This window comes from Eleutherodactylus coqui, chromosome 8, assembly GCF_035609145.1.
Source record: "Eleutherodactylus coqui strain aEleCoq1 chromosome 8, aEleCoq1.hap1, whole genome shotgun sequence".
Taxonomy (NCBI): Eukaryota; Metazoa; Chordata; class Amphibia; order Anura; family Eleutherodactylidae; genus Eleutherodactylus; species Eleutherodactylus coqui.
In genome coordinates, this window is record NC_089844.1 from 197677052 (window position 1) to 197698471 (window position 21420).

A 21420-nucleotide genomic window follows, 5' to 3' on the forward strand; every position below is an offset into this window, starting at 1 on the left:
ATGTGAGGCCTGACAAGTGCCTTATATAGTGGGAGGATAATGTTCTTGTCTTTCGCCACTATGCCTCTTTTAAATGCACCCCAAGACTATTCGCTTTTGCAGCAGCTGACTGGCATTGGTTACTCCAGTTTAGTCTACAGTCCACTAATACCCCCAGATCCTTTTCCATATCACTTTTCCCTAGCAGTACCCCATTTAGTGCATATTGGTGACATCCGTTTCTCCTGCCCATGTGCATAACCTTACATTTATCCACATTGAACTTCATTTGCCATTTTTCTGCCCAAGCCCCCGGCTTGTCCAGGTCCGTTTGTAGCCGTACATTGTCCTCCATTGCATTGATTATTTGTATAATTTTGTGTCATCTGCAAATATTGATATTTTGCTGTGCAGCCCCTCTATCAGGTCGTTAATAAATATATTGAACAGAATGGGGCCTAATACTAAACCCTGTGGCACCCCGCTAGCGACTGTGGTCCAATCAGAGTACAAACCATTTATTACCACCCTCTGCTTTCTTTCTCGGAGTCAATTCTTTACCCACTTACACACGTTTTCACCCAATCCAAGCTGTCTCATTTTGTATATTAGCCTATTATGTGGCACGGTGTCAAATGCTTTAGAGAAGTCCTGATATACAAGATCAATAGACTCTCCCAGGTCCAGCCTAAAACTTACTTCATCGTAGAAGCTGATCAGATTGGTCTGACATGATCGACCCCTCGTGAACCCATGCTAATGGAGTTTTACTGTGGTTTTCCTTGGGGTATTCCAGGATGCCGTTCTCAAAAACTACTTTAATATTTTTCCAATTATTGAAGTGAGACTTGCCGGCCTGTAGTTACCAGGCTCTCTTCTTGATTCTCTTCTGTATATTGGAACCGCATTGGCAACATGCAAATCCAGTGGTACAGCCCCGATCTACATAGTGTCGCTAAATATAAGAAATAGCAGTCTATCACGTCACTTCATTCCTTAGAACCCTTGGGTGTATTCCAACTGGGCACGACCATTTGTCGATTTTAATCTGGGCCCTGCACTTCCTCCTGACTTAGGCAGGTGATATTTTGCAGGGGATTCGTTTTATTCGCCTACATCTCACATGACATTTCTTTTTCCTTCACGAGTACACTTGAGAAAAAAAAAAAACGTCGCTGTCGCCGCCGGTTCTATCTTCGTCAACCGCAGTCTCAAGTTGCCCCTTACACATATGTGAAGTTTGTTTGCTCACTTTTGTCAGGAGCTGCTGAACCGCGCTGAAGCTCCTCTCCACTAAGTACGTAGATGGAAAAGCTAACGCATACAACTTAACTTCCTGCCACAGGATAGGATAGGAATTCTTCACTTTCACTCAAAAACATTCATAGCCACAATGTTGGAAAACTGCTTGAGCTTTGCTATCATGTTTCAAGTCGATCAACTGCTTTTGTAATCTGGGATGAAATTCTCCTACGTCTGCTGAAAATGGATTGAGTACCCACATTGGTATTTCCAGGGTACATAGATCATGAAACCTGCTTTGCATGTCTTCTTTGGCTTGTTTGAGGTGTGAGCAAAAAAACATCCAAGTCTGCATCTTGAAGTTTGTCTTTGCATGCAATTTCTTGGAGACTTGGAAACTGAGAACTCTCGTCGGCTCAGGTCATTGGTATGAAGGAAGAGATTATACCTTTAGCCTTAATGAAATTCATTTTATCTCCTTGTAGCTTTGTGTTGACCTTGTTGAGTTTGTCAAATACGTCTGTGCGAGATAGGCAACGTCAAGACGTTGTAGTTCAATTGCATCACAAAGGCTTGGGTCAATCGCCCAAAGAAACTCGACTACTGTGTCAAAACGTTTGTAGAAGCGTTGTAAGCACGTTCCTCTTGACAGCCACCTCACTTCGGTTGTAGGAGAAGACTTTTGAATTCTTCATCATGGTCTTGACAGAGCTTTTGGAAAAGACGTTCGTTCAAAAAGTGCACTTTTATCTTGTTAACCGCATTAGTTACATAGCACAGAGAATCATGCAATCTCTCACATAAAGGTTTAGCAACAAGGTGCTGCCAATGGATCACACAGTGGACTGCCATTATGCCAGGTATAGATTTTAAATGGGCTATTAACCCTTTCCAATCCACTGACATCTAAAGACATTCTAATTGAAGGCTGCGCAGCTCCGATGTTGGAAGACGTCCGGCAGGGTATTCTTACTGTAGATTACTGGGCGCTGTGTTGTCGGGGGGCGTCTCCAGCATGTCCAATACCGCAGTACTGGCTCTAGCCAGCAGATGGCGCCATTGTATAATGGCAAAAAGAGAAAGCCGCCTAGGAAATCCTGAATCCAAAATTGGATTGCAAAGGGTAAATCTGCGATATCAACCAATCACGGATGTACTTCCGTCAGTCGCACAAGCAAGTACATTTGTTAAAGGGTTGTTTTTTTTCTTGGAAAAATTCTTCCACTCTCTTGTATATAGAGGAGCCTTTCATGTCGGTGGTTAAATTTCTGGTAAACAACAGTTCCTCCACTACCTCTTCATTCCAGTTAATAAAATGAACATAAGCTAGCAGCAATGCTTCATTGTCTCTAACCATTGACTTTCATTCCAAATTCTGTGTTCTTTAATACGTCCAAAAGCATTTCTTCCACATTAGCACCCACCTCATCAATTCTTCTTGAAACAGTGTCATTACTCAAAAGCATCAATTTCACCATGGCACACATGGGTAACACAAGTGTGTCCCCAATAGTATGTGATTTGCCACATTGCGCCATTAATAAAGATAGAAAACAAGGAGGCCTTTGTCAGCATTGAGAGCAAATTTTCCAAATAGCTTGCCTACAGTGCTACGGTTCTCAAAATTTGACTTTAAAGCTTGGAAAAATGAAATAGGCTTACCCACTTTGTCTGAATGCATTTTTGCAAAGTGATCACTCAGTTTTGAAGGCTTTATAGCCTCCAAAAATGCCTTTTCATAAACAAGGCACAAGGGAAGCTGTCGGTTTGTAGAAGGGATGAATCCGTATTCAAGTATTCATTTGAATATTGATGGCATTTCTTCTCAGCCTTTTCTATAAAGTATGCTTCAAGAATGCACTGCTTATGTCGCTCTATCATATAATGATGTATGACTTTTATAACTCCCTGACTCCGCTACAGATCAATCATACTGGATAACCCAAAGAACAATCTAACCTGCTGTATTCCATAATGCCACTGATTGGCTGCAAATGTCAATTGTGTGGGTCTCAGAGTTGTAGTTTATATCAATGTTCTGAAAAGACACTTGGCATCCACTAAGACTACAAATCCACACAAGACCCACACAAGTAAAAGTTTGAAGCGGTTCCAGCCAATCAGCAGCATTATGGTATACAGTGGGGTAGGTTGTGTTGTAGGTTATCCAGTGTTATGAAGGGCGATTGATCTGTAGCGGAGACATGGAGCTATACAAGTCATACAATAAATGATATAGGCCGCCTGCACACGGGCAGAAATCCCGCGGTGGGATTTCCGCCGCTCAAAGCCTGCATAGGAGTGCATTACAATACGCACTCCTATGCAGACGGCCGCGGTTTGGCCGCGCGAAATTTCGCGCGGCAAACAAACCGCGGCAGGTCTTATTTTTGTGCGGGGCTCGCAGAGGGCACATGAAAGAGCCGGGGCCGCTGGGCACGGGTGAGTACGCGCTCGTCTCTGCAGGCGCTTGGGTTGGGTCTCGCCGGATCCGACCCGCTCGTCTGCAGGCGGCCATAGGCACGCAGGCTGCAATAAACTTACATGAAAGTGATTCATATGGAAATAATTGTCTCGGTTGCCACCTATTGTTTTTGGACGGATCATCAACGAAAACCGAGGTATCATTACTAATTTTAGAAAAATGTAGTTACTAGATGGGGAAAAGAAAGAAAAAAAAAAAAAAAACAAACCAAAAAACGTTTTCCTACCGCCCCCTTTATGTTCCAATGCCCCCTGCCAACCCCATTTGTTCCACCGTCCCCTTGCGAAGTAAAAACGCGCACGTTGAGAACCACTGCTCTAACCCATCTGTTACCCAGCTAGTTGCCTGCTCCCCCTGCTCCCCCAAGCTACCATATACCCACACATCTACCCCAGCGAGTGCTCAGTGAGCAACAAACTCCTTTCTATGGTGCCAATGAATCTCAGTGTTGTCAGTCGCTCATTTAGATCCAGGATCTGGGCTTCCAGATGTGCAACATGTTCACATCTCACACAACAGTATGCATCCTTGACCGGCCGGTCTGTATGCATACATGGCACAAGATGTACACTGGATGGCACTGTCAGTCATGGAGCACATTCTAGTGGAGGGAGATCTACACATTTACTAACAGAAATAACAAAATCAACTAGATCACACTCGGACCATTCGTACCCCTTACGTGCCAGTATTCTCACTGATCCCAGCTGTTGGAGCCAGAGGTCGGCGGTCAGTCACAGCCAGCTCCCGCTGCTGATGGCATGGGCCAAGCTTCTGAGCCCACAGTATCCATAGAATGTAAACATATATCCATTTGTGGGAACTGCTTCCCGGCCAAGATTTACGCCCGGGGCGGGAAAGAGTTTAACCCCTTAATGACATGGCCTATTTTGGGCTTTAGGACGCAATGATTTTTGGCGGATTTTCTTCTCCATTTATCAAAAGTCATAATTTTTTTTATTTTCCCGTCGATGCGGCCGTATAAGAGCTTGTTTTCTGCGTGGCGAACTGTAGTTTTTAATGGTGCCACTTTTGGGTATATTGACTATATTGCAAAACTTTTTTTTTTTTTTATGATAGCAGGGAGAGAAAACGCATCAATTCTGCCATAGATTTTTTTTTTTTTTTTTTTTACAGCGTTAATCATGCAGCATAAATAAGACAACCAATTTTTTTCCTGCGGGTCGGTACGGTTACAACTATACCAAAATTTTAACTTTTTTTAGGTTTTTCCACTTTTCTGCAATAAAAACCTTTTTTTGGAATTTTTTTTTTCTAAATCGCTGCATTCAAAGTCCTGTAACTTTTTTATTTTTTGATGTACGGAGCTCTGTGAGGGCTTATTATTTGCGAGACAAGCTGTAGATTTTCTTGGTACCATTTTGGGGTACATACGGCTTTTTTGATCACTTTTAGGCCGCCTGCACACGAGCGTTCCGGATTCCACTCGCGGATTTTCACGCGCGTATGGTACCTAAATGTGCTTGCGGATAGGCGCGGATGCGTGAAAAATCACGCGCGGATATACGCGGATGTGTTGCGGAAAAAAACGCGCAGAAAAATCCGGAAGACACCCTTATTGTAAACCCAACCCCTAGAGAACTGCCCATTCACTGGAAAACAGCTTAAAAACCAACACCCAGACTCCGTTTTGTCCCTCTTGCTTGTGCGAGCACCGTTAAATTATTCTGGCAACATGCTTTCACCCGGTGAGCAGATGTCTTTGTGGGCATGGTTGATCCATGTAACTTTTTTCGGACGTACTGCGGTAACGGAGGAGGAAGAGCCCCCCAGGAAAAAAAGGAGGTACTGGGTGCACCCTGGCTGGTGTCTGCTGGCTGCTCTCTGGTAGATGAGGGGACTGAAAGGACAGATCTGCAGTTGAAATTTGCCTGTGAAGCTCTGTGCTGTGTGCTGGGACGCCTCCTACCATGCCTACTTCCTGTAGTCATAGCAACCAGTGACTCCATCCGCAGCTGCACTGCGGATGTACTGCGTGAAAAAACGCACCCATTCACTTGTATTGGAGGCTTCACGCGCAGAATCCGACCCAAATTAGAACAGGTGGCAGATTTTTTCACGCGCGTGAAAAAACGCAATACACATCCGTCCGTCTGGGGACAACTGCGGATCCTCATAGGAGTATATTGGCTGCGGTCTGGGGCGGATTATGTGCCTAAAATCACGCGCTTGAAATTCTGCTCGTGTGCAGGCACCCTTATTGCGTTTTTAGGGAGGCAAAATGCTAAAAATTAGCATTGTGCCTCAGTTTAAGCGTTTTTTTAACGCTTTTTTCCGTGCACACTCAAAAGCATGTGCAACTTATTATACGTGTCGTTATAGACGCGACAATACCAAATATGTGGGGTTTAAATTTTTTTAAACTTTTTTTATGCTAATATGAGTTATACTTTACATTTTTTTTAATTCCTTTTTTTGATTTTTTTTTTTTTTTTTTTTTATTACACAACCTGTGTCCCCCAGGGGGACTTTGACCACAGTACTGCCCATCGCTGTGATAAGGCTTGGCAGGGCTACTGCCCTGCCATATCGCTTATACAGCGATAATAGGCATTGGCAATACAGGACGCCAGAGTTGCCATGGCGACAGGCCGGGCTCTCACGATAACATCGCGGGAGCCGGACGAACACACAGAGGGAGCGCGCTCCCTCTGAACTCTTTCACTGACGCGATCTACATAAATCGCGGCAGGGAAGGGGTTAACAGCGGGAGGGGGGGGGGGCACATCTCCGATACCCCCCCGCTGTTGCAGCAGGACGCCGGCTGTGACTGACAGCCGGCTCCCGCTGCGGGATCATATGTGATCCCGCGCTATCCCCAGGACGTAAGTTTACGCCCTGGAGCGGGAAGCGGTTAAACACTTTCACACACTTATCACCATGTCTGAAAAGAGGCGTGACTTCACAGGAGGAAAGGCCCAAGTGTGACATCGGGGTGTCAAAAACTACACCAGAGAAAAGGAACTAAAGATGCTCCCCAATTCTCATTGAGCCGCTGTGATAGAGCTGTGTCTACGTTCAAACTGCTTGTAGAGCCCAAAGCCTTCCAACTGAGGAACAAGACCACCCCGGACCCCCGAACCCGGCGGCGGGGGAGGGGCTACATCCTATAGAAAATCATTACAAAACACCACATAAATGTGACTCATAAAACAACATTCATGCATCTGCATCGCACTGGGGCTACGGACCACCAGAAACGCCGGCAGCTTGTACCCCCCTCTACATGTGTAGCAACCGCCACAGGATTACCAAGCCTGGATTACCAAGCCTGGATTACCAAGCCTGGATTACCAAGCCTGGATTACCAAACCTGGATTACCAAACCTGGATTACCAAGCCTGGATTACCAAGCCTGGATTACCAAGCCTGGATTACCAAGCCTGGATTACCAAGCCTGGATTACCAAGTCTGCGGTTAATAGAGTGAATAATGGTGCGTTAGCGAACATATGGCGCTGGTGACGGTTCTGGAGCATGTTTGGCATTATTACACATTTGTGCGCCTCAGAGTCCTTCTCTAACATCTACACATATAATAACCACCACCTTTATTTATATAGCGCCAACATATTCCGCAGCACTTATAAGACAAGAGAAACAGATACAAAACCCCGGTTACATAGTAATCAGTTGACTGAGACAGTAGGGGTGCGGGTCCTGCTCCAACAAGCTTACATACTACAGATAGTGGGGTGATACAGGAGGTAGAGGGGCTGCAGATGTGTGCGGTATGGTGAGGTGGAGATGTGCACGGTATGGCGGGGTGGAGATGTGCGCGGTATGGAGAGGTGGAGAGTGAGGGATGCTATACACAGACAATGGTCAGACTTAAGCTACTTGGTGGCTGAATTGGTCTGACGGCAGGAGGTGGATGATTACAGCCAGCAGAGACTGCAGTCAGGGAGCAGGTTATCAGGTGGCATACAGAGGGGTTTGGTTTAGGGGATATGGTATGCCTCCCTGGAGAGGTACATTTTTAGAGCACGCCTGAAGTTGTGTGTGTTAGTGATTGCCCGAGTAGTTTAGGGTAGTGCGATCCAGAGGACTGGTGCTGCTCTGGAGAAGTCTTGGACGCGGGAGTCAGAGGTTCGTGTTAAAGGGGCGCTTAATCTGATTTTGTTAGCGGAGTGGAGAGCCCAGGCTGGGTGGTGCATTGAGATGAGGGAGGCAATATAGGGGGGCGCAGTGCTATGGAGGGCTTTATGGATGAAGGGAGTGAGTTTAAATTGAATTCTGTATTTAACGGGCAGCCAGTGCAGTGACCGGCACAGGGCAGAGGCGTCCGAGTAGCGGCTGGACAGGAAGATGAGCCTGACTGCCGCATTCAGGATGGATTGGAGAGGGTAGAGTCTGGTGCAGGGGAGGCCGATCAGCAACGAGTTGCAATAATAGAGCCGGGAGTGGATGAGGGCAACAGTGAGTGTTTTTAGCGTGTCCACAGTGAGAAAAAGGTGGATTCTTGTGATGTTCTTGAGGTGCAGCTGACATGTTTGGGCCAGAGACGCGACGCAGGGGGTAAAGGGCGAGAGCCCAGAGACGCGACGCAGGGGGTAAAGGGCGAGAGCCCAGAGACGCGACGCAGGGGGTAAAGGGCGAGAGCCCAGAGACGCGACGCAGGGGGTAAAGGGCGAGAGCCCAGAGACGCGACGCAGGGGGTAAAGGGCGAGAGCCCAGAGACGCGACGCAGGGGGTAAAGGGCGAGAGCCCAGAGACGCGACGCAGGGGGTAAAGGGCGAGAGCCCAGAGACGCGACGCAGGGGGTAAAGGGCGAGAGCCCAGAGACGCGACGCAGGGGGTAAAGGGCGAGAGCCCAGAGACGCGACGCAGGGGGTAAAGGGCGAGAGCCCAGAGACGCGACGCAGGGGGTAAAGGGCGAGAGCCCAGAGACGCGACGCAGGGGGTAAAGGGCGAGAGCCCAGAGACGCGACGCAGGGGGTAAAGGGCGAGAGCCCAGAGACGCGACGCAGAGGGTAAAGGGCGAGAGCCCAGAGACGCGACGCAGGGGGTAAAGGGCGAGAGCCCAGAGACGCGACGCAGGGGGTAAAGGGCGAGAGCCCAGAGACGCGACGCAGGGGGTAAAGGGCGAGAGCCCAGAGACGCGACGCAGAGGGTAAAGGGCGAGAGCCCAGAGACGCGACGCAGAGGGTAAAGGGCGAGAGCCCAGAGACGCGACGCAGAGGGTAAAGGGCGAGAGCCCAGAGACGCGACGCAGAGGGTAAAGGGCGAGAGCCCAGAGACGCGACGCAGAGGGTAAAGGGCGAGAGCCCAGAGACGCGACGCAGAGGGTAAAGGGCGAGAGCCCAGAGACGCGACGCAGAGGGTAAAGGGCGAGAGCCCAGAGACGCGACGCAGAGGGTAAAGGGCGAGAGCCCAGAGACGCGACGCAGAGGGTAAAGGGCGAGAGCCCAGAGACGCGACGCAGAGGGTAAAGGGCGAGAGCCCAGAGACGCGACGCAGAGGGTAAAGGGCGAGAGCCCAGAGACGCGACGCAGAGGGTAAAGGGCGAGAGCCCAGAGACGCGACGCAGAGGGTAAAGGGCGAGAGCCCAGAGACGCGACGCAGAGGGTAAAGGGCGAGAGCCCAGAGACGCGACGCAGAGGGTAAAGGGCGAGAGCCCAGAGACGCGACGCAGAGGGTAAAGGGCGAGAGCCCAGAGACGCGACGCAGAGGGTAAAGGGCGAGAGCCCAGAGACGGGACGCAGAGGGTAAAGGGCGAGAGCCCAGAGACGGGACGCAGAGGGTAAAGGGCGAGAGCCCAGAGACGGGACGCAGAGGGTAAAGGGCGAGAGCCCAGAGACGGGACGCAGAGGGTAAAGGGCGAGAGCCCAGAGACGCGACGCAGAGGGTAAAGGGCGAGAGCCCAGAGACGCGACGCAGAGGGTAAAGGGCGAGAGCCCAGAGACGCGACGCAGAGGGTAAAGGGCGAGAGCCCAGAGACGCGACGCAGAGGGTAAAGGGCGAGAGCCCAGAGACGCGACGCAGAGGGTAAAGGGCGAGAGCCCAGAGACGCGACGCAGAGGGTAAAGGGCGAGAGCCCAGAGACGCGACGCAGAGGGTAAAGGGCGAGAGCCCAGAGACGCGACGCAGAGGGTAAAGGGCGAGAGCCCAGAGACGGGACGCAGAGGGTAAAGGGCGAGAGCCCAGAGACGGGACGCAGAGGGTAAAGGGCGAGAGCCCAGAGACGGGACGCAGAGGGTAAAGGGCGAGAGCCCAGAGACGCGACGCAGAGGGTAAAGGGCGAGAGCCCAGAGACGCGACGCAGAGGGTAAAGGGCGAGAGCCCAGAGACGGGACGCAGAGGGTAAAGGGAGAGAGCCAGAGACGGGACGCAGAGGGTAGAGAGCCAGAGACGGGACGCAGAGGGTAAAGGGAGAGAGCCAGAGACGGGACGCAGAGGGTAAAGGGAGAGAGCCAGAGACGGGACGCAGAGGGTAAAGGGCGAGAGCCCAGAGACGGGACGCAGAGGGTAAAGGGCGAGAGCCCAGAGACGGGACGCAGAGGGTAAAGGGCGAGAGCCCAGAGACGGGACGCAGAGGGTAAAGGGCGAGAGCCCAGAGACGCGACGCAGAGGGTAAAGGGCGAGAGCCCAGAGACGCGACGCAGAGGGTAAAGGGCGAGAGCCCAGAGACGCGACGCAGAGGGTAAAGGGCGAGAGCCCAGAGACGCGACGCAGAGGGTAAAGGGCGAGAGCCCAGAGACGCGACGCAGAGGGTAAAGGGCGAGAGCCCAGAGACGCGACGCAGAGGGTAAAGGGCGAGAGCCCAGAGACGCGACGCAGAGGGTAAAGGGCGAGAGCCCAGAGACGCGACGCAGAGGGTAAAGGGCGAGAGCCCAGAGACGCGACGCAGAGGGTAAAGGGCGAGAGCCCAGAGACGCGACGCAGAGGGTAAAGGGCGAGAGCCCAGAGACGGGACGCAGAGGGTAAAGGGAGAGAGCCAGAGACGGGACGCAGAGGGTAGAGAGCCAGAGACGGGACGCAGAGGGTAAAGGGAGAGAGCCAGAGACGGGACGCAGAGGGTAAAGGGAGAGAGCCAGAGACGGGACGCAGAGGGTAAAGGGAGAGAGCCAGAGACGGGACGCAGAGGGTAAAGGGAGAGAGCCAGAGACGGGACGCAGAGGGTAAAGGGAGAGAGCCAGAGACGGGACGCAGAGGGTAAAGGGAGAGAGCCAGAGACGGGACGCAGAGGGTAAAGGGAGAGAGCCAGAGACGGGACGCAGAGGGTAAAGGGAGAGAGCCAGAGACGGGACGCAGAGGGTAAAGGGAGAGAGCCAGAGACGGGACGCAGAGGGTAAAGGGAGAGAGCCAGAGACGGGACGCAGAGGGTAAAGGGAGAGAGCCAGAGACGGGACGCAGAGGGTAAAGGGAGAGAGCCAGAGACGGGACGCAGAGGGTAAAGGGAGAGAGCCAGAGACGGGACGCAGAGGGTAAAGGGAGAGAGCCAGAGACGGGACGCAGAGGGTAAAGGGAGAGAGCCAGAGACGGGACGCAGAGGGTAAAGGGAGAGAGCCAGAGACGGGACGCAGAGGGTAAAGGGAGAGAGCCAGAGACGGGACGCAGAGGGTAAAGGGAGAGAGCCAGAGACGGGACGCAGAGGGTAAAGGGAGAGAGCCAGAGACGGGACGCAGAGGGTAAAGGGAGAGAGCCAGAGACGGGACGCAGAGGGTAAAGGGAGAGAGCCAGAGACGGGACGCAGAGGGTAAAGGGAGAGAGCCAGAGACGGGACGCAGAGGGTAAAGGGAGAGAGCCAGAGACGGGACGCAGAGGGTAAAGGGAGAGAGCCAGAGACGGGACGCAGAGGGTAAAGGGAGAGAGCCAGAGACGGGACGCAGAGGGTAAAGGGAGAGAGCCAGAGACGGGACGCAGAGGGTAAAGGGAGAGAGCCAGAGACGGGACGCAGAGGGTAAAGGGAGAGAGCCAGAGACGGGACGCAGAGGGTAAAGGGAGAGAGCCAGAGACGGGACGCAGAGGGTAAAGGGAGAGAGCCAGAGACGGGACGCAGAGGGTAAAGGGAGAGAGCCAGAGACGGGACGCAGAGGGTAAAGGGAGAGAGCCAGAGACGGGACGCAGAGGGTAAAGGGAGAGAGCCAGAGACGGGACGCAGAGGGTAAAGGGAGAGAGCCAGAGACGGGACGCAGAGGGTAAAGGGAGAGAGCCAGAGACGGGACGCAGAGGGTAAAGGGAGAGAGCCAGAGACGGGACGCAGAGGGTAAAGGGAGAGAGCCAGAGACGGGACGCAGAGGGTAAAGGGAGAGAGCCAGAGACGGGACGCAGAGGGTAAAGGGAGAGAGCCAGAGACGGGACGCAGAGGGTAAAGGGAGAGAGCCAGAGACGGGACGCAGAGGGTAAAGGGAGAGAGCCAGAGACGGGACGCAGAGGGTAAAGGGAGAGAGCCAGAGACGGGACGCAGAGGGTAAAGGGAGAGAGCCAGAGACGGGACGCAGAGGGTAAAGGGAGAGAGCCAGAGACGGGACGCAGAGGGTAAAGGGAGAGAGCCAGAGACGGGACGCAGAGGGTAAAGGGAGAGAGCCAGAGACGGGACGCAGAGGGTAAAGGGAGAGAGCCAGAGACGGGACGCAGAGGGTAAAGGGAGAGAGCCAGAGACGGGACGCAGAGGGTAAAGGGAGAGAGCCAGAGACGGGATGCAGAGGGTAAAGGGAGAGAGCCAGAGACGGGATGTAGACGGTAAAGGGAGAGAGCCAGAGACGGGATGTAGACGGTAAAGGGAGAGAGCCAGAGACGGGATGTAGACGGTAAAGGGAGAGAGCCAGAGACGGGATGTAGACGGTAAAGGGAGAGAGCCCAGAGACGGGATGTAGACGGTAAAGGGAGAGAGCCCAGAGACGGGACGTAGACGGTAAAGGGAGAGAGCCCAGAGACGGGACGCAGAGGGTAAAGGGAGAGAGCCAGAGACGGGATGTAGACGGTAAAGGGAGAGAGCCAGAGACGGGATGTAGACGGTAAAGGGAGAGAGCCAGAGACGGGATGTAGACGGTAAAGGGAGAGAGCCAGAGACGGGATGTAGACGGTAAAGGGAGAGAGCCAGAGACGGGATGTAGACGGTAAAGGGAGAGAGCCAGAGATGGGATGTAGACGGTAAAGGGAGAGAGCCATACTTAAGGTTTTGGTCTTGATCTTCGCAGCCAGAGAGGTTTGCAGCTTTACAGCTTTGAGGGATCCATTGAGTTTCTCTCGCATTCGTTCCTTTACGGACTGCAGAGCGGAACTAGATGAGAAATCCATCATGCAAAGTAATTCTGGAGAATGAAGGAAAAATAGTCAATGGACGTTTCCTGCAAGTTTATCTAGAGAGGACCCCTGACCCGCTAACATAAATCACCGAGTTGACATTTTCTAGTAGCCAATACTTCATTGCATCTGTCCAGTAATTGGGGTGTTGCCCCAGTTATTACAACTCATGATCTATCCTCTGGTTAGGTCATCAGTAGCTGATTGACAGGGATCCACCGCTCAGGAGCCCCCTCGATGAGCTGATCATCCAGCCCGCTGTCAACGTGTCTGGATATAGTCATCAGTGGTCACGGCAGGAAGTGAACTGTCCATCTAACAACTCGCAACCAGGAGCAACAGCTGAGCGCTGGCTCTATGAAAAGGAGAAATAGTAGGCTATAGAGCCAAAGCCTAGAGGCAAAGCCTCGGGAGCTAGAGGAGCACAAAACCCCCCCAAACCCTTACTCCTCCTCCAGACCGGTATTAGTGTATCTTGACGCCACCAGCAAGTGCTGATGAAGTCAAGATTGCCAGGGGGGTGACACCCCCTGTGCGTGATTGGCTGCAGAGGTGGTAGGAGAGCAGGTCCTGGCAGCCCACTATGGATGTTGCCTACAGCGTCCGCCAGCCAGGCACGGTGCCACAGCGGAATGTGTGTTAAGTGCCAGTAGCGGCACCCTCCTCGGTGGAGAAGGGCACAGTGTGCTCGGAAGCAGGGAGCCAGCAGCGGCATAAACAAGAAGCTTTATCGGCGCGTCCACAGAAGGCCGCATGAGGAGCATGAATGGTATACCAGGTCTCCTCACTCACCGTCTAGGTGCTCTCCCTAAGGAGAAAGGATAGCGTTCCTGACCCACAAAAGAAAAAAAAGAAAAAGGCAGAATTGCACTTTTCTGGTTACCCCACCAAAATGTATAAAAAAAGTTATGGCGGTCAGAAGATGGTGGCAGAAAATAATTTTAAAAAATTAACACTGTGCCACATAAAAGGCTGGTATATAGAATGAGAATGTTTGGTCTGGGGGAGAATGTGGGTAAGGGGGTAAGTAACTGGTCAGTGATAGGAAGCAGGGGGGGGTCATAAATGGTACATACTCTGATTGGGTCACGGATACCAGCGGGGTACGGCAGGGGGCGGTGTTGGAGGGGGTCACCGTTACCAGCGGGGTACGGCAGGGGGCGGTGTTGGAGGGGGTCACTGTTACCAGCGGGGTACTGTAGGGGGCGGTGTTGGAGGGGGTCACCGCTACCAGCGGGGTACGGCAGGGGCGGTGTTGGAGGGGGTCACTGTTACCAGCGGGGTACGGCAGGGGGGCGGTGTTGGAGGGGTTACCGTTACCAGCGGGGTACCGCAGGGAGCGGTGTTGGAGGGGTCACCGCTACCAGCGGGGTACCGCGGGGGGGAGGGGGGGGGGGCGGTGTTGGAGGGGTCACCGCTCCCAGCGGGGTACCGCAGGGGGGGCGGTGTTGGAGGGGTCACCGCTCCCAGCGGGGTACCGCCGGGGGGGGGGCGGTGTTGGAGGGGTCACCGCTCCCAGCGGGGTACCGCCGGGGGGGGGGGGCGGTGTTGGAGGGGTCACCGCTCCCAGCGGGGTACCGCAGGGGGGCGGTGTTGGAGGGGGTCACCGCTACCAGCGGGGTACCGCAGGGGGGCGGTGTTGGAGGGGGTCACCGCTACCAGCGGGGTACCGCAGGGGGGCGGTGTTGGAGGGGGTCACCGCTCCCAGCGGGGTACCGCCGGGGGGGAGGTGTTGGAGGGGTCACCGCTACCAGCAGGGTACGGTGTTGGAAAGGTTACTAGTGGGCCACCATAGGGATCACTTCGGGGCCTAATTCTTAATATATTTATTATCTCCCTGGTAGGATTGTGCCCACGGGCAGAGGAGATGCATGCCAGGCCTACATAAGTATCTGCGAGATGTGTGCGCAGCATGTAGCCATTACACACTGACACAGTATACTGGCTGCGTATCGCCAAGCTCTATCTTGGCGTATAATAGGCGTCAGGATGGCACATACTACCGTTTATATTGTGTGCGCAATTCGTATGAGCGGCAACAAGGCCGAGGTCAGGGGGCGCATGGCGAGAACATTCTGCTTCCTGCTACTAGTCAGCGGTCAGACCTCACAGGGGATATTGGGGACAGCTTTGGGCAGCGGTACTCAAGGAGGACATATCAGAGCCTGAGCGGGTACAAAGGGGGCAACTAAAGTAATAACCGGACTGGGCGGAGCTACAGAAACGGAACGCCAGAATTACAGGTTTGTTGTCATCTCGCCTCCCAAAAACTACAATAAGAGCAATGAAGCATTTCCCAAAATGGTGTAAGAAAATCAACGAGCCCAAAGCCTTCCAACTGAGGAACAAGACCACCCCGGACCCCCGAACCCGGCGGCGGGGGAGGGGCTACATCCTATAGAAAATCATTACAAAACACCACATAAATGTGACTCAAAGAACATTCATGCATCTGCATCGCACTGGGGCTACGGACCACCAGAAACGCCAGCAGCTTGTACCCCCATCTGCATGTGTAGCAACCGCCACACTGTACCACCCCCCCCTCTACACGTGTAGCAACCGCCACACTGTACCACCCCCCCTCTACACGTGTAGCAACCGCCACACTGTACCCCCCCATCTACACGTGTAGCAACCGCCACACTGTACCCCCCCCATCTACACGTGTAGCAACCGTCACACTGTACCAACCCCCCCCTCTACATGTGTAGCAACCGTCACACTGTACCAACCCCCCCCCTCTACATGTGTAGCAACCGTCACACTGTACCAACCCCCCCCTCTACATGTGTAGCAACCGTCACACTGTACCAACCCCCCCCTCTACATGTGTAGCAACCGTCACACTGTACCAACCCCCCCTCTACATGTGTAGCAACCGTCACACTGTACCAACCCCCCCCCTCTACATGTGTAGCAACCGTCACACTGTACCAACCCCCCCCTCTACATGTGTAGCAACCGTCACACTGTACCAACCCCCCCCCCTCTACATGTGTAGCAACCGTCACACTGTACCAACCCCCCCCCCTCTACATGTGTAGCAACCGTCACACTGTACCAACCCCCCCCCCTCTACATGTGTAGCAACCGTCACACTGTACCAACCCCCCCCCCCTCTACATGTGTAGCAACCGTCACACTGTACCAACCCCCCCTCTACATGTGCAGCAACCGTCACACTGTACCAACCCCCCCCTCTACATGTGCAGCAACCGTCACACTGTACCAACCCCCCCTCTACATGTGTAGCAACCGTCACACTGTACCAACCCCCCCCTCTACATGTGTAGCAACCGCCACACTGTACCAACCCCCCCCTCTACATGTGTAGCAACCGCCACACTGTACCAACCCCCCCCTCTACATGTGTAGCAACCGCCACACTGTACCAACCCCCCCCTCTACATGTGTAGCAACCGCCACACTGTACCAACCCCCCCTCTACATGTGTAGCAACCGCCACACTGTACCCCCCCCCCTACACCTGTAGTAACGGCTACACTGTCCCCCCCCTACGCCTGTAGTAACGGCTACACTGTCCCCCCCCCTACACCTGTAGTAACGGCTACACTGTCCCCCCCCTACGCCTGTAGTAACGGCTACACTGTCCCCCCCCCTACGCCTGTAGTAACGGCTACACTGTCCCCCCCCTTACGCCTGTAGTAACGGCTACACTGTCCCCCCCCTACACCTGTAGTAACGGCTACACTGTCCCCTACACCTGTAGTAACGGCTACACTGTCCCCTACACCTGTAGTAACGGCTACACTGTCCCCTACACCTGTAGTAACGGCTACACTGTCCCCTACACCTGTAGTAACGGCTACACTGTCCCCTACACCTGTAGTAACGGCTACACTGTCCCCTACACCTGTAGTAACGGCTACACTGTGCCCCCCCCCTACGCCTGTAGTAACGGCTACACTGTCCCCCCCCCTACGCCTGTAGTAACGGCTACACTGTCCCCCCCCCCCCCTACGCCTGTAGTAACCGCTACACCGTCCCCCCCCCTACGCCTGTAGTAACCGCTACACCATCCCCCCCCCTACGCCTGTAGTAACCGCTACACCATCCCCCCCCCTACGCCTGTAGTAACCGCTACACCATCCCCCCCCTACGCCTGTAGTAACCGCTACACTATCCCCCCTCCTACGCCTGTAGTAACCGCTACACCATCCCCCCCCCTACGCCTGTAGTAACCGCTACACCATCCCCCCCTACGCCTGTAGTAACCGCTACACCATCCCCCCCCTACGCCTGTAGTAACCGCTACACCATCCCCCCCCTACGCCTGTAGTAACCGCTACACCATCCCCCCCCTACGCCTGTAGTAACCGCTACACCATCCCCCCCTACGCCTGTAGTAACCGCTACACTATCCCCCCCTCCTACGCCTGTAGTAACCGCTACACCATCCCCCCCCTACGCCTGTAGTAACCGCTACACCATCCCCCCCCCCTACGCCTGTAGTAACCGCTACACCATCCCCCCCCCTACGCCTGTAGTAACCGCTACACCATCCCCCCCCTACGCCTGTAGTAACCGCTACACTATCCCCCCTCCTACGCCTGTAGTAACCGCTACACCATCCCCCCCCCTACGCCTGTAGTAACCGCTACACCATCCCCCCCCTACGCCTGCAGTAACCGCCACACTATCCCCCCTACGCCTGTAGTAACCGCCACACTACCCCCCCCTACGCCTGTAGTAACCGCTACACTATCCCCCTCCCCCTGCGCCTGTAGTAACCGCTACACTATCCCCCCCCCACGCCTGTAGTAACCGCTACACTATCCCCCCCCCACGCCTGTAGTAACCGCTACACTATCCCCCCCCCACGCCTGTAGTAACCGATACACTATCCCCCCCCCACGCCTGTAGTAACCGATACACTATCCCCCCCCCTACACCTGTAGTAACCGATACACTGCCGCCGCCCCCCCCCCACACGCACGAACGCGCGCACGCAGTAACTGCTACACTGTCCCCCCCCTACACCTGTAGTAACCGATACATTGCAGCCGCCCCCCCCCACACACGCACGCACGCAGTAACTGCTACACTGTCCCCCTCCTACACCTGTAGTAACCGCTACACTGTCGTCCCCCCCTACACCTGTAGTAACCGATACATTGCCGCCGCCCCCCCCCCCCACACACACGCGCACGCAGTAACTGCTACACTGTCCGTCCCCCCTACACCTGTAGTAACCGCTACACTGTCCCCTTCTATACCTGTAGTAACCGCTACACTATCCCCCCCCCCTACACCTGTAGTAACCGCTACACTGCCACTGCCCCCCCCCCACACACACATGCAGTAACTGCTACACTGTCCATCCCCCCTACACCTGTAGTAACCGCTACACTATCCCCCCCCCCCTACACCTGTAGTAACCGCTACACTATCCCCCCCCTACACCTGTAGTAACCGATACACTGCCGCCGCGCCCCCCCCCTCCCACGCAGTAACTGCTACACTGTCCGTCCCCCCTACACCTGTAGTAACCGCTACACTATCCCCCCCTACACCTGTAGTAACCGCTACACTGTAACCCACCCGCCTCACACCTCCGGGGAAATCGCAGTTACGGCTCTGGGAACGGAAACCTCCGGCCCTGAGGGGGTTAATAGTGTCGGTGCCGCTAACTGAACTGCCCGGAGTACCGGGGACCTCCAACTAATAACCCCGCAGAGGATGCGGAGACCGCGCCGGAAAGACAACACAAGCCGCCAGCATCCCACTCTCACCTCCGGCGCCACAGCCGTTAGCTCTCCTCTCCACACGCCTACATTCAAATCCCGGTCAGAGCCCGCCTCTGAGAGTCATGTGACCAGGGGATGTCAGCTGACCATCTGACGTCAGCCCTTCTCGTACCCGCCCACTGCTGTACAATGTGGCCCAGTAGTGTCGTCATGAGTAGTCTTCAGATGTGACCATTAGGGGAGGGGGAGGGGTGTCATCGCTCCTTGTAGAGACACCTAGGAGGTGAGAGAGGAGGCTGGGTTGACACGGGGCGGATTCCCGACGGAATTCCCGCGGTTTGGCCGCACTTAAAAAAAACTGTGATAATTCCACGGGAGAGCCACAGCTTCAAACCCCGCGGGTTTTGGGCCGTTCCGCCGCTGGCATTCCGCTGCAGCTTTCTCTCCCCATAGAGAGGAGTGAGGCCGCAGCGGAGAAAAAAAGTTGACATGCTGCGACTGTTAATTCCGCTGTGCCGGATCCGCACGGCTTTTCTGCGACGGATTGGCCGCCCCATGTGGATGAGATGTTTGGCAAATCTCGTCCACATGGCTGGCAAACCCCGGGATTAGTGGCCGCAGGCGGATTTGCCGCAGCGAAATCCTGCACGGAAATTCTGCGGTAAATCTGCCCTATGTGAACCCAGCCTTATAAGGCCGTGCATTCCTTCAAATCAAGGCGAGACCCGTTAAACAAGTGTTTAACCCTTTAAGAACACGGCCCTTTTTTCCAATTTTTGGTTTTTCCTCCCCTCTTTTAACCCCTTCCCGCTCCAGGACGTACCGGTACGTCCTGGGAGCCTGGTACTTCCCGCAACAGGACGTACCGGTACGTCCTGGGGATAGCACGGGATCACATATGATCCCACGCTATCCCGCAGCGGGAGCCGGCTGTCAGTCACAGCCGGCGTCCCGCTGCAACGGGGGGGGGGGGGCATCAGAGATGCTCCCCCCCCGCCCCCCGCTGTTAACCCCTTCCCTGCCGCGATCTAAGTAGATCGCGGCAGGGAAAGAGTTCACAGAGGGATCGCGCTCCCTCTGTGTCTCCGGCCGGCTATCGCGATGTCATCGCGAGAGCCCGGCCTGTCACCATGGCAACAGGACGCCAGACACTGGCGTCCTGTATTGCCTGTGCCTATAATCGCTGTACAAGCGATAAGGCATGGCAGAGCAGTAGCTCTGCCATGCCTTATGACAGCAATCATAGGCATAGTGCTGCAAGTCCCTCAGAGGGACTTGAATAGTGTAAAAAAAAGAAAAGAAAAACGTAAAAAAAAGAAAAATGTAAAAAAAAATATAAAAACAACCCTTTTTTATGCTTTTTCTAATAGCATAAAAAAAGGGGAAAAAATGAAAACCCCACATATTGGGTATTGACGCGTCCGTAACGACGTGTACAAAAAGTTGAACACGCTTTTTATTGTGTACGACAAAAAGCGTAAAAAAACCCGCTAAAAAACAGGCAAAATGCTAATTTTTAGCATTTTGCCTCACAAAAAATGCAATAAAAGTAATCAAAAAAGCCATACATTCCCCAAAATAGTACCAATAAAAACTACAGCTCGTCTCGCAAAAACTAAGCCCTTATAGAGCTCCGTACATAGAAAAATAAAAGAGTTACAGGACTTTGAATGCAGCTATAGAGAAAAAAAAAGATTTCCAAGAAAAGGGGGGTTTTATTGCAAAAAAGTGTAAAAACCTTAAAAAATATAACAATTTTGGTATCGTTGTTACCGTACCGACCCGCAGAAAAAATTTAGTGTGTCATTTATGCTGCATGAATAACGCTGTAAAAAAAAGAAAAAAAAATCTATGGCAGAATTGATGCGTTTTCTCTCCGTTATCATAAAAAAAAATTAAAAAATTTTACGATATTGTCTATATACCCAAATGTGGCACCGATAAAAACTACAGCTCGCCACGCAAAAAACAAGCCCTTATATGGCCACGTCCACGGAAAAATAAAAAAGTTATGGCTTTTGAAAAATGGAGATGGAAAAATACCAAAAAATCGCTTGGTCCTCAACGCCAAAATAGGCCATGTCATTAAGGGGTTAAAAAATCGTAACTCCTTTATTTATCCATCAATGTCGCTGTATGAAGGCTTGTTGTTTTTTGTGGGACAAGTTGTATTTTTCAATGGTGTTATTTAAAGTACCGTATAATGTGTCTAAATCAGCCTTAACACAGAACCAGACCTTTGAACTCACATACATACATACATACTGTATGCACACTGCATTGTGATGTCATCAGTCTATTCTGACACAAGCAGTTTGGACCTATAAATGCCAGAGCTTGGCAGCCCTCTTAAAGGGGTTGTCTCGCGGCAGCAAGTGGGGGTATACACTTCTGTATGGCCATATTAATGCACTTTGTAATATACATCGTGCATTAATTATGAGCCATACAGAAGTTATTCACTTACCTGCTCCGTTGCTGGCGTCCTCGTCTCCATGGATCCATCTAATTCTGATGTCTTCTTGCTTTTTTAGACGCGCTTGCGCTGTGTGGTCTTCTTCCTGGTGAATAGGGCCGCTCGTGCCGGAGAGCTGGTCCTCGTAGCTCCGCCCCGTCACGTGTGCCGATTCCAGCCAATCAGGAGGCTGGCATCGGCAATGGACCGCACAGAGCCCACGGTGCACCATGGGAGAAGACCCGCGGTGCATCGTGGGTGAAGATCCCGGCGGCCATC

General features: G+C 53.2%; 1 protein-coding gene across 1 annotated transcript in view; it reads right to left on the reverse strand.

Annotated features, from left to right (window-relative positions):
- SGO2 (shugoshin 2) overlaps positions 1 to 18786 on the reverse strand; it is a 39709-nt gene extending 20923 nt beyond the window's left edge. The window contains exons 1-2 of the mRNA XM_066577225.1: positions 18732 to 18786; positions 12843 to 12983 (exon numbers count right to left, since the gene is read on the reverse strand). Of these exons, the coding sequence (XP_066433322.1) occupies positions 12843 to 12972 (130 nt within the window). The 5' untranslated portion in view covers positions 12973 to 12983; positions 18732 to 18786. The remainder of the gene's footprint in view (positions 1 to 12842; positions 12984 to 18731) is intronic.
- Between the last annotated feature and the right edge of the window lie 2634 nt (positions 18787 to 21420).